Raw genomic sequence first — 15,045 nt, 5'->3', positions numbered from 1 at the left:
CAGGAATTGGGGTGATATGAGGGGTGAAGGTGCAGGAATTGGGGTGGCCTGAAGGGTGAAGGTGCAGGAATTGGGGTGACCTGAAGGGTGAAGGTGCAGGAATTGGGGTAACCTGAGGGGTGAAGGTGCAGGAATTGGGGTGATCTGAGCGGTGAAGGTGCAGGAATTGGGGTGATATGAGGGGTGAAGGTGCAGGAATTGGGGTGGCCTGAAGGGTGAAGGTGCAGGAATTGGGGTGACCTGAAGGGTGAAGGTGCAGGAATTGGGGTAACCTGAGGGGTGAAGGTGCAGGAATTGGGGTGATCTGAGCGGTGAAGGTGCAGGAATTGGGGTGATATGAGGGGTGAAGGTGCAGGAATTGGGGTGGCCCATGAGCGGTGAAGGTGCAGGGATTGGGGTAACCTGGGGGGTGAAGGTGCAGGAATTGCAGGCACCTCAATGCACCTTGCTGATGGACAGGCCCTGTAGGGTAACACACCAATGTGTGTTTCCAAAAATGCTACATTTTTGCTACTTGTTGCTGAAATCTGAAGCCCCGTCAAATGATTGGTCTGCCTTAAGAAAACGCACGGTAACGCGCTCCATGAGGTATCATGATGAATTTTATGAACACAGAATTCATTTCCAGAAATATCCAGGGTTCAAATTCCCAATGTTTTCCTTGACAACCTGGGACATCCGGCAGTTAGAAGCTACCAATGAGATTCTCCCTTTCACTCTCGCACGCCGTAGCAGACATTTGATTGGTTCCTGCGAGCAGTAGGTACAGTTGGCCTTTCAGACACTTCAGCGCTCGGCCTCCTGATGGCGGCTGTAAATGACTCCGTCGCAAATGATTTTTTCTGACATTTCTCTGTGAAAGGAGAACAAGCGTTTCCTCTCTAATCCCCACAAAGGAGCCTGTATTCCGCCTCGCCGCGCAGAATTCCAACAAACACTCCACACATCTCCGACCGGCCAAGTTCAACTTTCTGCAGGAGTTTTCCCCACAGACACATTATTTACTGGGTGCCGTCAGCGCAGTATTTCAGGACGGGGCGCCGAGAACACGGGCCGCCATTTTTTTTTTTACAAAGGTGAATGTGGCTGGACGATTCATGCCTGATTGGATGGAGGGACGCTTTAAAGTGTATCTAAAGCCAGAACTTTTTTTGTTTAGTTTTGGATGGAGTGGGGAAGGGTTTGAACCCCTGGTTTATTCTCCGCGACGTGACGTCATCTTTTGTCCGCTGTCTATGGAGGCCACTTCTAGTTGGTGCGAATGTAGCTGAACTCCGGGCAGATATAAAAGACACAAATCAATGCATCTCTGTAATAATGCATCAACAAAAATTGACTTTTATATTCAAGCTGTGTATGTACCCGAATGTGACCTGGCATCAGTCTCTGCACAGCAGAGTTCAGACTAGGAGAAGGTGAAGCAACACAAAGAACCAATTGTTTCATGTGCTGACAAGAAGCATGCTGATAGGAGAAGAGAGCAGATGGTTAGTTACACTGAGTGATACATATTCCATTTGTTACAAGTTATGAGCTCAGTCTTCTCTGGTTTGTGTCTCTGCCCCTCCCACAATGGTGAGATTTCCCTTTATTAGGTTGTGCCTCTGCCCCTCCCACAATGGGGAGACGTCTCTGTGGCAGTTCGTGTCTCTGCCCCTCCCACAATGGGAAGACTTCTCTGCAGTAGTTTGTGTCTCTGCCCCTCCCACAATGGGGAGACTTCTCTGCGGTAGTTTGTGTCTCTGCCCCTCCCACAATGGGGAGACTTCTCTGTGGTAATTTGTGTCTCTGCCCCTCCCACAATAGTGAGATTTCTCTGCAGTAGTTTGTGTCTCTGCCCCTCCCACAATGGGGATCCTTCTCTGCAGTAGTTTGTGTCTCTGCCCCTCCCACAATGGTGAGATTTCCTGCAGTAGTTTGTGTCTCTGCCTCTCCCACATTGGTGAGATTTCCTGCAGTAGTTTGTATCTCTGCCCCTCCCACAATGGTGAGATTTCCTGCAGTAGTTTTTGTCTCTGCCCCTCCCACAATGGTGAGATTTCCCTCCAGTAGTTTGTGTCTCTGCCCCTCCCACAATGGGGATCCTTCTCTGCAGTAGTTTGTGTCTCTGCCCCTCCCACAATGGTGAGATTTCTCTGCAGTAGTTTGTGTCTCTGCCCCTCCCACAATGGGGATCCTTCTCTGCAGTAGTTTGCGTCTCTGCCCCTCCCACAATGGTGAGATTTCCTGCAGTAGTTTGTGTCTCTGCCCCTCCCACATTGGTGAGACTTCTCTGCAGTAGTTTGTGTTTCTGCCTCTCCCACAGTGGTGAGATTTCCTGCAGTAGTTTGTGTCTCTGCCCCTCCCACAATGGTGAGATTTCCTGCAGTAGTTTTTGTCTCTGCCCCTCCCACAATGGTGAGATTTCCCTCCAGTAGTTTGTGTCTCTGCCCCTCCCACAATGGGGATCCTTCTCTGCAGTAGTTTGTGTCTCTGCCCCTCCCACAATGGTGAGATTTCCTGCAGTAGTTTGTGTCTCTGCCCCTCCCACATTGGTGAGACTTCTCTGCAGTAGTTTGTGTCTCTGCCCCTCCCACAATGGGGAGATTTCCCTGCAGTAGTTTGTATCTCTGCCCCTCCCACAATGGGGAGATTTCCCTCCAGTAGTTTGTGTCTCTGCCCCTCCCACAATGGGGAGATATCCCCCAGTAGTTTGTGTCTCTGCCCCTCCCACAATGGGGAGATTTCCCTCCAGTAGTTTGTGTCTCTGCCCCTCCCACAATGGTGATATTTCCCTGCAGTAGTTTGTGTCTCTGCCCCTCCCACAATGGGGAGATATCCCCCAGTAGTTTGTGTCTCTGCCCCTCCCACAATGGGGAGATTTCCCTCCAGTAGTTTGTGTCTCTGCCCCTCCCACAATGGGGAGATATCCCCCTGTAGTTTGTGTCTCTGCCCCTCCCACAATGGGGAGATTTCCCTCCAGTAGTTTGTGTCTCTGCCCCTCCCACAATGGTGATATTTCCCTGCAGTAGTTTGTGTCTCTGCCCCTCCCACAATGGGGAGATATCCCCCAGTAGTTTGTGTCTCTGCCCCTCCCACAATGGGGAGATTGCCCTCCAGTAGTTTGTGTCTCTGCCCCTCCCACAATGGTGATATTTCCCTGCAGTAGTTTGTGTCTCTGCCCCTCCCACAATGGGGAGATATCCCCCAGTAGTTTGTGTTTCTGCCCCTCCCACAATGGGGAGATTTCCCTCCAGTAGTTTGTGTCTCTGCCCCTCCCACAATGGGGAGATATCCCCCAGTAGTTTGTGTCTCTGCCCCTCCCACAATGGGGAGATTTCCCTGCAGTAGTTTGTGTCTCTGCCCCTCCCACAATGGTGAGATTTCCCCCAGTAGTTTGTGTCTCTGCCCCTCCCACAATGGTGAGATTCCCCCTTGGTAGGAGAAGAGAGCAGAGTGGCAGTGTGCTGCTTCTCCTTACACCGGCCAGTCACAAGCTGCAGTGGGTCCATGATAACCTGGGCTCAGAGGAAGTGGATTGAACAATAGAAGCAATGAGAATGGGGCAGAAAAGAACTACTGCAGGGGAAATCTCTGGATTGAATATTACAGCAAAAGCTGGTTCTGTTATTTTTTTTTCCTTATAATAGGCTCTTCGTTTTTATTTTGTCTGCCTTAATGCAACGAAAATTCATCCAAACTTTTAAAATGCAGATCAGGGCCAACCTAAACGTTTTTTTATTTTCCTTTGGGTGGGGCAGAAAAGATCCTCTGCCAGGTTTTTACTGTCTGTGTCCCCTGCGGGGAGTCACCCTCTGACATAAAGGATCTAGAAGTCTTCCTCGCTCTGCTCTAAACGTTGGCTGGAGTTGAATTTAAAGCTGAACTCCGGACACAAAAACGTTCTTTTTAAATATATTCCTCAATAACCAGAAAAGGATATCGATGGCAAGAAAGAAGGGGCGGGGCAGTGACACCAGCTACCTCTATTTTGTGATTTAATCTGAAGTTTTTGCAAGATTGTGACCATAATGTTTTGTGTTTTGCAGCTGTTGATGAGTGTGCGCTGGGATTGGATGACTGCCACATCGACGCCATATGCCAAGACACACCCACTTCATATAAGTGTATATGCAAAACTGGATATAAAGGGGATGGCAAACCCTGTGAAGGTAATACGTCTTTTATGTTTCTGAGATACTTTATTGAACATTGAGCAAGTGGGCTGCACATGATGGATAGGCTGCATTCTCAGTGATGTCATCGCTCTCTAGTGATTGGATAGGCTGCATTCTCAGTGATGTCACTGCTCTCTAGTGAATAAATAGGCTGCATTCTCAGTGATGTCATCGCTCTCTAGTGAATGGATAGGCTGCATTCTCAGTGATGTCATAGCTCTCTAGTGAGTGGATAGGCTGCATTCTCAGTCATGTCACCGCTCTCTAGTGAATGGATAGGCTGCATTCTCAGTGATGTCATCGCTCTCTAGTGATTGGATAGGCTGCATTCTCAGTAATGTCACCGCTCTCTAGTGATTGGATAGGCTGCATTCTCAGTAATGTCACCGCTCTCTAGTGAATGGATAGGCTGTATTCTCAGTGATGTCACCGTTCTCTAGTGATTGGATAGGCTGTATTCTCAGTGATGTCATCGCTCTCTAGTGATTGGATAGGCTGCATTCTCAGTAATGTCACCGCTCTCTAGTGATTGGATAGGCTGCATTCTCAGTAATGTCACCGCTCTCTAGTGATTGGATAGGCTGGATTCTCAGTGATGTCATCGCTCTCTAGTGAATGGATAGGCTGCATTCTCAGTGATGTCACCACTCTCTAGTGAAGGGATAGGCTGCATTCTCAGTGATGTCATCACTCTCTAGTGAATGGATAGGCTGAATTCTCAGTGATGTCACCACTCTCTAGTGATTGGATAGGCTGCATTCTCAGTGATGTCACCTCTCTCTAGTGATTGGATAGGCTGCATTCTCAGTGATGTCATTGCTCTCTAGTGAATGGATAGGCTGCATTCTCAGTGATGTCATCGCTCTCTAGTGATTGGATAGGCTGCATTCTCAGTGATGTCACCGCTCTCTAGTGAATGGATAGGCTGCATTCTCAGTGATGTCATCGCTCTCTAGTGAAGGGATAGGCTGCATTCTCAGTGATGTCATCGCTCTCTAGTGATTGGATAGGCTGCATTCTCAGTGATGTCATCGCTCTCTAGTGAATGGATAGGCTGCATTCTCAGTCATGTCACCGCTCTCTAGTGAATGGATAGGCTGCATTCTCAGTGATGTCATCGCTCTCTAGTGAATGGATAGGTTGCATTCTCAGTGATGTCACCTCTCTCTAGTGATGGGATAGGCTGCATTCTCAGTGATGTCATCACTCTCTAGTGAAGGGATAGGCTGCATTCTCCGTGATGTTATCACTCTCTAGTGATTGGATAGGCTGCATTCTCAGTGATGTCACCGCTCTCTAGTGAATGGATAGGCTGCATTCTCAGTGATGTCATCGCTCTCTAGTGAAGGGATAGGCTGCATTCTCAGTGATGTCATCGCTCTCTAGTGAAGGGATAGGCTGCATTCTCAGTGATGTCATCGCTCTCTAGTGATTGGATAGGCTGCATTCTCAGTGATGTCATCGCTCTCTAGTGAATGGATAGGCTGCATTCTCAGTGATGTCACCGCTCTCTAGTGAATGGATAGGCTGCATTCTCAGTGATGTCATCGCTCTCTAGTGAATGGATAGGTTGCATTCTCAGTGATGTCACCTCTCTCTAGTGATGGGATAGGCTGCATTCTCAGTGATGTCATCTCTCTCTAGTGAAGGGATAGGCTGCATTCTCAGTGATGTTATCACTCTCTAGTGATTGGATAGGCTGCATTCTCAGTGATGTCACCGCTCTCTAGTGAATGGATAGGCTGCATTCTCAGTGATGTCATTGCTCTCTAGTGAATGGATAGGCTGCATTCTCAGTGATGTCACTGGTCTTTAATAAATGGATATGCTGCATTTTAGAGTTTAGCATCTTCTCTTCATATTTTTATTATCCCAGTATGAAGAGGAGCTGCCGCCTAATTGAAAAGCCAGATGTTGATTTAAAACCACAAAATGTCTGTATAGTATATAGAATACACAATACACGGTAATAGTACAAAGGATTGAATGAATAGTAAAGTGCAATATAGAAAGCAGACACTGCTGGGGACTCGGGGAGCGGCTCATTAATCAGTGTCTGCCCCTTGATGGAAATCACTCTGCAGCCACTTCAATGTGGAGTGCAACAAAAACATCCATTGACAGGACAATCAGACTGAACAGAGAGGGACGGGCGATTTCACCGGTGAGCTGAAGGCCGACATAAACCCATCACACTAACTGCTTTTATCCCGCAGACATTGATGAATGTGATAATGAGTACAATGGTGACTGTGTCCACGAATGTACCAACATCCCCGGGAACTACCGATGTACGTGCTACGACGGCTTCGAGCTGGCACACGACGGCCATAACTGCCGTGGTAAGTTTGTGTTTTCTATTTTTTTGTTTGCTTTTGAGCAGAAAGATACATTGTATAGGATGGTTAGTTCCACTGAGTGATACATTTTCTATTTGTTACAAGCTATGAGCGTATTCTTCTTTTTAATCTGGTGGTTTGTGTCTCTGCCCCTCCCACAATGGTGAGATTTCCTTCCAGTAGTTTGTGTCTCTGCCCCTCCCACAATGGTGAGATTTCCCTGCAGTAGTTTGTGTCTCTGCCCCTCCCACAATGGTGAGATTTCCCCCAGTAGTTTGTGTCTCTGCCCCTCCCACAATAGTGAGATTTCCCTCCAGTAGTTTGTGTCTCTGCCCCTCTCACAATGATGAGATTTCCCTGCAGTAGTTTGTTTCTCTGCCCCTCCCACAATGGTGAGATTTCCCCAAGTAGTTTGTGTCTCTGCCCCTCCCACAATGGTGAGATCCCACCCCTTCCCATAGTTTGTGTCTCTGCCCCTCAAACAATGGTGAGATTTCCCTGCAGTAGTTTGTGTCTCTGCCCCTCCCACAATGGTGAGATTTCTCTGCAGTAGTTTGTGCCTCTGCCCCTCCCACAATGGGGAGATTTCCTGCAGTAGTTTGTGTCTCTGCCCCTCCCACAATGGTGAGATTTCTCTGCAGTAGTTTGTGTCTCTGCCCCTCCCACAATGATGAGATTTCCCTCAGTAGTTTGTGTCTCTGCCCCTCCCACAATGGTGAGATTTCTCTGCAGTAGTTTGTGTCTCTGCCCCTCCCACAATGATGAGATTTCCCTGCAGTAGTTTGTGTCTCTGCCCCTCCCACAATGATGAGATTTCCCTGCAGTAGTTTGTGTCTCTGCCCCTCCCACAATGGTGAGATTTCCCTCAGTAGTTTGTGTCTCTGCCCCTCCCACAATGATGAGATTTCCCTGCAGTAGTTTGTGTCTCTGCCCCTCCCACAATGGTGAGATTTCCCCAAGTAGTTTGTGTCTCTGCCCCTCCCACAATGGTGAGATCCCACCCCTTCCTATAGTTTGTGTCTCTGCCCCTCAAACAATGGTGAGATTTCCCTGCAGTAGTTTGTGTCTCTGCCCCTCCCACAATGGTGAGATTTCTCTGCAGTAGTTTGTGCCTCTGCCCCTCCCACAATGGGGAGATTTCCTGCAGTAGTTTGTGTCTCTGCCCCTCCCACAATGGTGAGATTTCTCTGCAGTAGTTTGTGTCTCTGCCCCTCCCACAATGATGAGATTTCCCTCAGTAGTTTGTGTCTCTGCCCCTCCCACAATTGTGAGATTTCTCTGCAGTAGTTTGTGTCTCTGCCCCTCCCACAATGATGAGATTTCCCTGCAGTAGTTTGTGTCTCTGCCCCTCCCACAATGATGAGATTTCCCTGCAGTAGTTTGTGTCTCTGCCCCTCCCACAATGGTGAGATTTCCCTCAGTAGTTTGTGTCTCTGCCCCTCCCACAATGATGAGATTTCCCTGCAGTAGTTTGTGTCTCTGCCCCTCCCACAATGATGAGATTTCCCTGCAGTAGTTTGTGTCTCTGCCCCTCCCAAAATGGTGAGATTTACCTCAGTAGTTTATGTCTCTGCCCCTCCCACAATGGTGAGATTTCCCCCAGCAGTTTGTGTCTCTGCCCCTCCCACAATGGTGAGATCCCACCCCTTCCCATAGTTTGTGTCTCTGTCCCTCCCACAATGGTGAGATTTCCCCCAGTAGTTTGTGTCTCTGCCCCTCCCACAATTGTATGATTTCCCTCAGTAGTTTGTGTCTCTGCCCCTCCCACAATTGTATGATTTCCCTCAGTAGTTTGTGTCTCTGTCCCTCCCACAATGGTGAGATTTCCCCCAGTAGTTTGTGTCTCTGCCCCTCCCACAATTGTATGATTTCCCTCAGTAGTTTGTGTCTCTGCCCCTCCCACAATGGTGAGATCCCACCCCTTCTGATAGTTTGTGTCTCTGCCCCTCAAACAATGGTGATATTCCCCTCCCCCCCTATTTTGTGTCTGTGCCCCTCCCACAATGGTGAGATTTCCTTCCAGTAGTTTGTGTCTCTGCCCCTCCCACAATGGTGAGATTTCCCTGCAGTAGTTTGTGTCTCTGCCCCTCCCACAATGGTGAGATTTCCCCCAGTAGTTTGTGTCTCTGCCCCTCCCACAATAGTGAGATTTCCCTCCAGTAGTTTGTGTCTCTGCCCCTCTCACAATGATGAGATTTCCCTGCAGTAGTTTGTTTCTCTGCCCCTCCCACAATGGTGAGATTTCCCCAAGTAGTTTGTGTCTCTGCCCCTCCCACAATGGTGAGATCCCACCCCTTCCCATAGTTTGTGTCTCTGCCCCTCAAACAATGGTGAGATTTCCCTGCAGTAGTTTGTGTCTCTGCCCCTCCCACAATGGTGAGATTTCTCTGCAGTAGTTTGTGTCTCTGCCCCTCCCACAATGATGAGATTTCCCTCAGTAGTTTGTGTCTCTGCCCCTCCCACAATGATGAGATTTCCCTCAGTAGTTTGTGTCTCTGCCCCTCCCACAATGATGAGATTTCCCTGCAGTAGTTTGTGTCTCTGCCCCTCCCACAATGGTGAGATTTCCCTCAGTAGTTTGTGTCTCTGCCCCTCCCACAATGATGAGATTTCCCTGCAGTAGTTTGTGTCTCTGCCCCTCCCACAATGGTGAGATTTCCCCAAGTAGTTTGTGTCTCTGCCCCTCCCACAATGGTGAGATCCCACCCCTTCCTATAGTTTGTGTCTCTGCCCCTCAAACAATGGTGAGATTTCCCTGCAGTAGTTTGTGTCTCTGCCCCTCCCACAATGGTGAGATTTCTCTGCAGTAGTTTGTGCCTCTGCCCCTCCCACAATGGGGAGATTTCCTGCAGTAGTTTGTGTCTCTGCCCCTCCCACAATGGTGAGATTTCTCTGCAGTAGTTTGTGTCTCTGCCCCTCCCACAATGATGAGATTTCCCTCAGTAGTTTGTGTCTCTGCCCCTCCCACAATGGTGAGATTTCTCTGCAGTAGTTTGTGTCTCTGCCCCTCCCACAATGATGAGATTTCCCTGCAGTAGTTTGTGTCTCTGCCCCTCCCACAATGATGAGATTTCCCTGCAGTAGTTTGTGTCTCTGCCCCTCCCACAATGGTGAGATTTCCCTCAGTAGTTTGTGTCTCTGCCCCTCCCACAATGATGAGATTTCCCTGCAGTAGTTTGTGTCTCTGCCCCTCCCACAATGATGAGATTTCCCTGCAGTAGTTTGTGTCTCTGCCCCTCCCAAAATGGTGAGATTTACCTCAGTAGTTTATGTCTCTGCCCCTCCCACAATGGTGAGATTTCCCCCAGCAGTTTGTGTCTCTGCCCCTCCCACAATGGTGAGATCCCACCCCTTCCCATAGTTTGTGTCTCTGTCCCTCCCACAATGGTGAGATTTCCCCCAGTAGTTTGTGTCTCTGCCCCTCCCACAATTGTATGATTTCCCTCAGTAGTTTGTGTCTCTGCCCCTCCCACAATTGTATGATTTCCCTCAGTAGTTTGTGTCTCTGTCCCTCCCACAATGGTGAGATTTCCCCCAGTAGTTTGTGTCTCTGCCCCTCCCACAATTGTATGATTTCCCTCAGTAGTTTGTGTCTCTGCCCCTCCCACAATGGTGAGATCCCACCCCTTCTGATAGTTTGTGTCTCTGCCCCTCAAACAATGGTGATATTCCCCTCCCCCCCTATTTTGTGTCTGTGCCCCTCTCCCAATGGGGAATTTTCCCTTCAGTTCTTTTGGGTTGGTGACCCCATCAGTTGGCTTTATACCCATCACAACGTAGGTAGGTAGGTCGATGAAGCTGGAAATTCTGGTGGGGAGGAATATCAAAAGCCAACATGTGATTTATCTGGCCAGAAACCACCAGAGACTGAACTCTGGGATGTGGTTGGAGATGTCTTTGAGGTCTGTGAGGACAAATGGCTGTCAGGAGCTGAGCGCACTCCATTATAACGTTTGATGAGGTCAGTCTTCTTTGAAGATGCAAATCAATGGCTTTTATGAGGGTGAGTTGTTGTCACACATTGTCATCCGGCCATTCACAGGAGACACAGCCGGGCTATTTACTCTGCTAAATGAGGAGGTCAATGACTGGGACTGCCAGGAGCAATAAAGCACTAGAGACCCTCTATAGAGGGGGGTAACCCCTTCCCTACCAGTACATTCCTCTATAGAGGGGGGCTAACCCCTTCCCTACCAGTACATTCCTCTATAGAGGGGGGTAACCCCTTCCCTACCAGTACATTCCTCTATAGAGGGGGGCTAACCCCTTCCCTACCAGTACATTCCTCTATAGAGGGGGCTAACCCCTTCCCTACCAGTACATTCCACTATAGGGGGGGGTAACCCCTTCCCTACCAGTACATTCCACTATAGAGGGGGTAACCCCTTCCCTACCAGTACATTCCTCTATAGAGGGGGTAACCCCTTCCCTACCAGTACATTCCTCTATAGAGGGGAGTAACCCCTTCCCTACCAGTACATTCATCTATAGAGGGGGGGGGGGGTAAACCCTTCCCTACCAGTACATTCCTCTACAGAGGGGGGTAACCCCTTCCCTACCAGTACATTCCACTATAGAGGGGGGCTAACCCCTTCCCTACCAGTACATTCCACTATAGAGGGGGGGTAACCCCTTCCCTACAAGTACATTCCTCTATAGAGGGGGGTAACTCCTTCCCTACCAGTACATTCCTCTATAGAGGGGGGTAACCCCTTCCCTACCAGTACATTCCTCTATAGAGGGGGGTAACCCCTTCCCTACCAGTACATTCCTCTATAGAGGGGGGCTAACCCCTTCCCTACCAGTACATTCCTCTATAGGGGGGGGGGGGGTAACCCCTTCCCTACCAGTACATTCCTCTATAGAGGGGGGTTACCCCTTCCCTACCAGTACATTCCTCTATAGGGGGGGGGGTAACCCCTTCCCTACCAGTACATTCCTCTATAGAGAGGGGTAACCCCTTCCCTACCAGTACATTCCTCTATAGAGGGGGGTAACCCCATCCCTACCAGTACATTCCTCTATAGAGGGGGGGTAACCCCTTCCCTATCAGTACATTCCTCTATAGAGGGGGGCTAATCCCTTCCCTACCAGTACATTCCTCTATAGAAGGGGGGTAACCCCTTCCCTACCAGTACATTCCTCTATAGAGGAGGGGGGGTAAACCCTTCCCTACCAGTACATTCCTCTATAGAGGGGGGTAACCCCTTCCCTACTAGTACATTCCTCTATAGAGGAAGAGTAACCCCTTCCCTACCAGTACATTCCTCTATAGGGGGGGTAACCCCTTCCCTACCAGTACATTCCTCTATAGAGGGGGGTAACCCCTTCCCTACCAGTACATTCCTCTATAGAGGGGGGTAACCCCTTCCCTACCAGTACATTCCTCTATAGAGGGGGGTAACTACCAGTACATTCCTCTATAGAGAGGGGGGGGGGTAACCCCTTCCCTACAAGTACATTCCTCTATAGAAGGGGGGTAACCCCTTCCCTACCAGTACATTCCTCTATAGAAGGGGGGTAACCCCTTCCCTACCAGTACATTCCTCTATAGAGGGGGGGCTAACCCCTTCCCTACCAGTACATTCCTCTATAGAGGGGGGTAACCCCTTCCCTACCATGTACATTCCTCTATAGAGGGGGGTAACCCCTTCCCTACCAGTACATTCCTCTATAGAGGGGGGTTACCCCTTCCCTACCAGTACATTCCTCTATAGAGGGGGGCTAACCCCTTCCCTACCTGTACATTCCTCTATAGAGGGGGGTAACTACCAGTACATTCCTCTATAGAGAGGGGGGGGGGGGGGTAACCCCTTCCCTACAAGTACATTCCTCTATAGAGGGGGGCTAACCCCTTCCCTACCAGTACATTCCTCTATAGAAGGGGGGTAACCCCTTCCCTACCAGTACATTCCTCTATAGAGGGGGGTAACCCCTTCCCTATCAGTACATTCCTCTATAGAGGGGGGCTAATCCCTTCCCTACCAGTACATTCCTCTATAGAAGGGGGGTAACCCCTTCCCTACCAGTACATTCCTCTATAGAGGGGGGTAACCCCTTCCCTACCAGTACATTTCTCTATAGAGGGGGGTAACCCCTTCCCTACCAGTACATTCCTCTATAGAGGGGGGAGTTAACCCCTTCTCTTCTAATACATTCCTCTATAGAAGGGGGGTAACCCCTTCCCTACCAGTACATTCCTCTATAGAGGGGGGGGGGGTAACCCCTTCCCTACCAGTACATTCCTCTATAGAGGGGGGTAACCCCTTCCCTACTAGTACATTCCTCTATAGAGGAAGAGTAACCCCTTCCCTACCAGTACATTCCTCTATAGAAGGGGGGTAACCCCTTCCCTACCAGTACATTCCTCTATAGGGGGGGTAACCCCTTCCCTACCAGTACATTCCTCTATAGAGGGGGGTAACCCCTTCCCTACCAGTACATTCCTCTATAGAGGGGGGAGTTAACCCCTTCTCTTCTAATACATTCCTCTATAGAAGGGGGGTAACCCCTTCCCTACCAGTACATTCCTCTATAGAGGGGGGTAACCCCTTCCCTACTAGTACATTCCTCTATAGAGGAAGAGTAACCCCTTCCCTACCAGTACATTCCTCGATAGAAGGGGGGTAACCCCTTCCCTACCAGTACATTCCTCTATAGGGGGGGGTAACCCCTTCCCTACCAGTACATTCCTCTATAGAGGGGGGTAACCCCTTCCCTACCAGTACATTCCTCTATAGAGGGGGGTAACTACCAGTACATTCCTCTATAGAGAGGGGGGGGTAACCCCTTCCCTACAAGTACATTCCTCTATAGAGGGGGGCTAACCCCTTCCCTACCAGTACATTCCTCTATAGAGGGGGGCTAACCCCTTCCCTACCAGTACATTCCTCTATAGAAGGGGGGTAACCCCTTCCCTACCAGTACATTCCTCTATAGAGGGGGGCTAACCCCTTCCCTACCAGTACATTCCTCTATAGAGGGGGGTAACCCCTTCCCTACCAGTACATTCCTCTATAGAGGGGGGTTACCCCTTCCCTACCAGTACATTCCTCTATAGAGGGGGGTAACCCCTTCCCTACCAGTACATTCCTCTATAGAGGGGGGTAACCCCTTCCCTACCAGTACATTCCTCTATAGAGGGGGGTAACCCCTTCCCTACCAGTACATTCCTCTATAGAGGGGGGCTTACCCCTTCCCTACCAGTACATTCCTCTATAGAAGGGGGGTAACCCCTTCCTTACCAGTACATTCCTCTATAGATGGGGGAGTTAACCCCTTCTCTTCCAATACATACCTCTATGGGGGGGGGGGTTAACCTCTTCCCTACCAGTAAATTACTCTATAGAGGGGTTAACCTCTTCTCTTTCAGTACATTCCTCTATTTGGGGGGGGGGGGGGGGGGGGTTAACCTCTTCTCTTCCAATACATACCTCTATAGAGGGGGGAGTTAACCCCTTCTCTTCCAATACATACCTCTATAGATGGGGGAGTTAACACCTTTCCTACTGCTTTATACTGCTGTATAGAGGCTGTTACCCCCTTCCCTACTGCTATTTACTTCCTTAAAGTACATGAATCTTATAGGGGGGGGGGGGGGGGGGGGATTTAACCCCTTTCTCACTGGAACATAGCTCTATAGAGGCATTTTCCAGTAAGTAAGGGGTTACCCCCCCCCCCTCTATAGTTTGCTGTAACCCCTTCCTTGACAGCATATTGTTTTAGAGTTGTAATTTGCTCACTTTGTGAAGCACACAAAGTAACACTGTTTTTATTTTGTAACACTTTATTTTGACATTTTGTATTATATGTTTTGCAACATTGTTTCATTTTAGGTTGAGCGCTGTATTTGTGGGAGATTTGGAGTTCTGCTCTAATAGATTTGCACACTGGGTTGTTATTTCAAACAGTACAAAAGGGTTAATTTATTGAATTTTCTCATTTACTGGCAGCGCCTTGCAGGACAGATGTAATTAACGCCTTCACTGCTGTTACATAAGCGGGACAATAACCTGGGGGTATGTGGCATTAAAGGGAAACACTTAACCCATTACATTCTGTTTTTTTATGGGATCATTAACCCACCCTATTAGATTGTAAGCTCTTCTGAGCATTTTATTGTATTGTAACTGTATTGTCTCCCTTTTATATTGTAAAGCACCAAGTAAACTGTTGGTGCTATATAAATCCTGTATAATAATAATAATAATAATTAACCCCATCCTGGCAGGTAACTTATATACAGAGATTTATCCCCATTGTAGATTATAGGAATTGGCAATAGTTAGGGTTAACCCCTTCACTTTCCAGCACTAGTTTAGAGGCAATTACCCCTTTGCTGCTTGTACATTATATTTTTAAGGGTGCAATTAACTCTTTCACTGTGGGGCACTGTTACTGGATATGGGATCTTTGACTCTATCAATGCTGTACTTTGAGCTTAAAGAGGAAGTAAACCCTGATGGGTTTTACTTCCTCTTTTTTTCCCCCTGCAAAGTAAAAGCTTAATGGGCTAGTATGCGTCGCATACTAGCCCATTATGTGCCACT

At 48.7% G+C, this 15,045-nt stretch overlaps 1 protein-coding gene across 4 annotated transcripts in view; it reads left to right on the top strand.

Annotated features, from left to right (window-relative positions):
• Nucleotides 1-15,045, top strand: part of SCUBE2 (signal peptide, CUB domain and EGF like domain containing 2) — a 143,940-nt gene that overhangs the window by 24,849 nt on the left and 104,046 nt on the right. For all 4 annotated transcript variants that reach the window (XM_073603983.1, XM_073603985.1, XM_073603984.1 and 1 more), the window contains exons 2-3: nucleotides 4,029-4,151; nucleotides 6,374-6,499. In XM_073603983.1, the coding sequence (XP_073460084.1) occupies nucleotides 4,029-4,151; nucleotides 6,374-6,499 (249 nt within the window). The remainder of the gene's footprint in view (nucleotides 1-4,028; nucleotides 4,152-6,373; nucleotides 6,500-15,045) is intronic.

Source organism: Aquarana catesbeiana, linkage group LG11 (assembly GCF_042186555.1).
Source record: "Aquarana catesbeiana isolate 2022-GZ linkage group LG11, ASM4218655v1, whole genome shotgun sequence".
In the NCBI taxonomy this organism is placed as follows: domain Eukaryota; kingdom Metazoa; phylum Chordata; class Amphibia; order Anura; family Ranidae; genus Aquarana; species Aquarana catesbeiana.
This window is presented reverse-complemented; position numbering and strand designations above follow the sequence as displayed.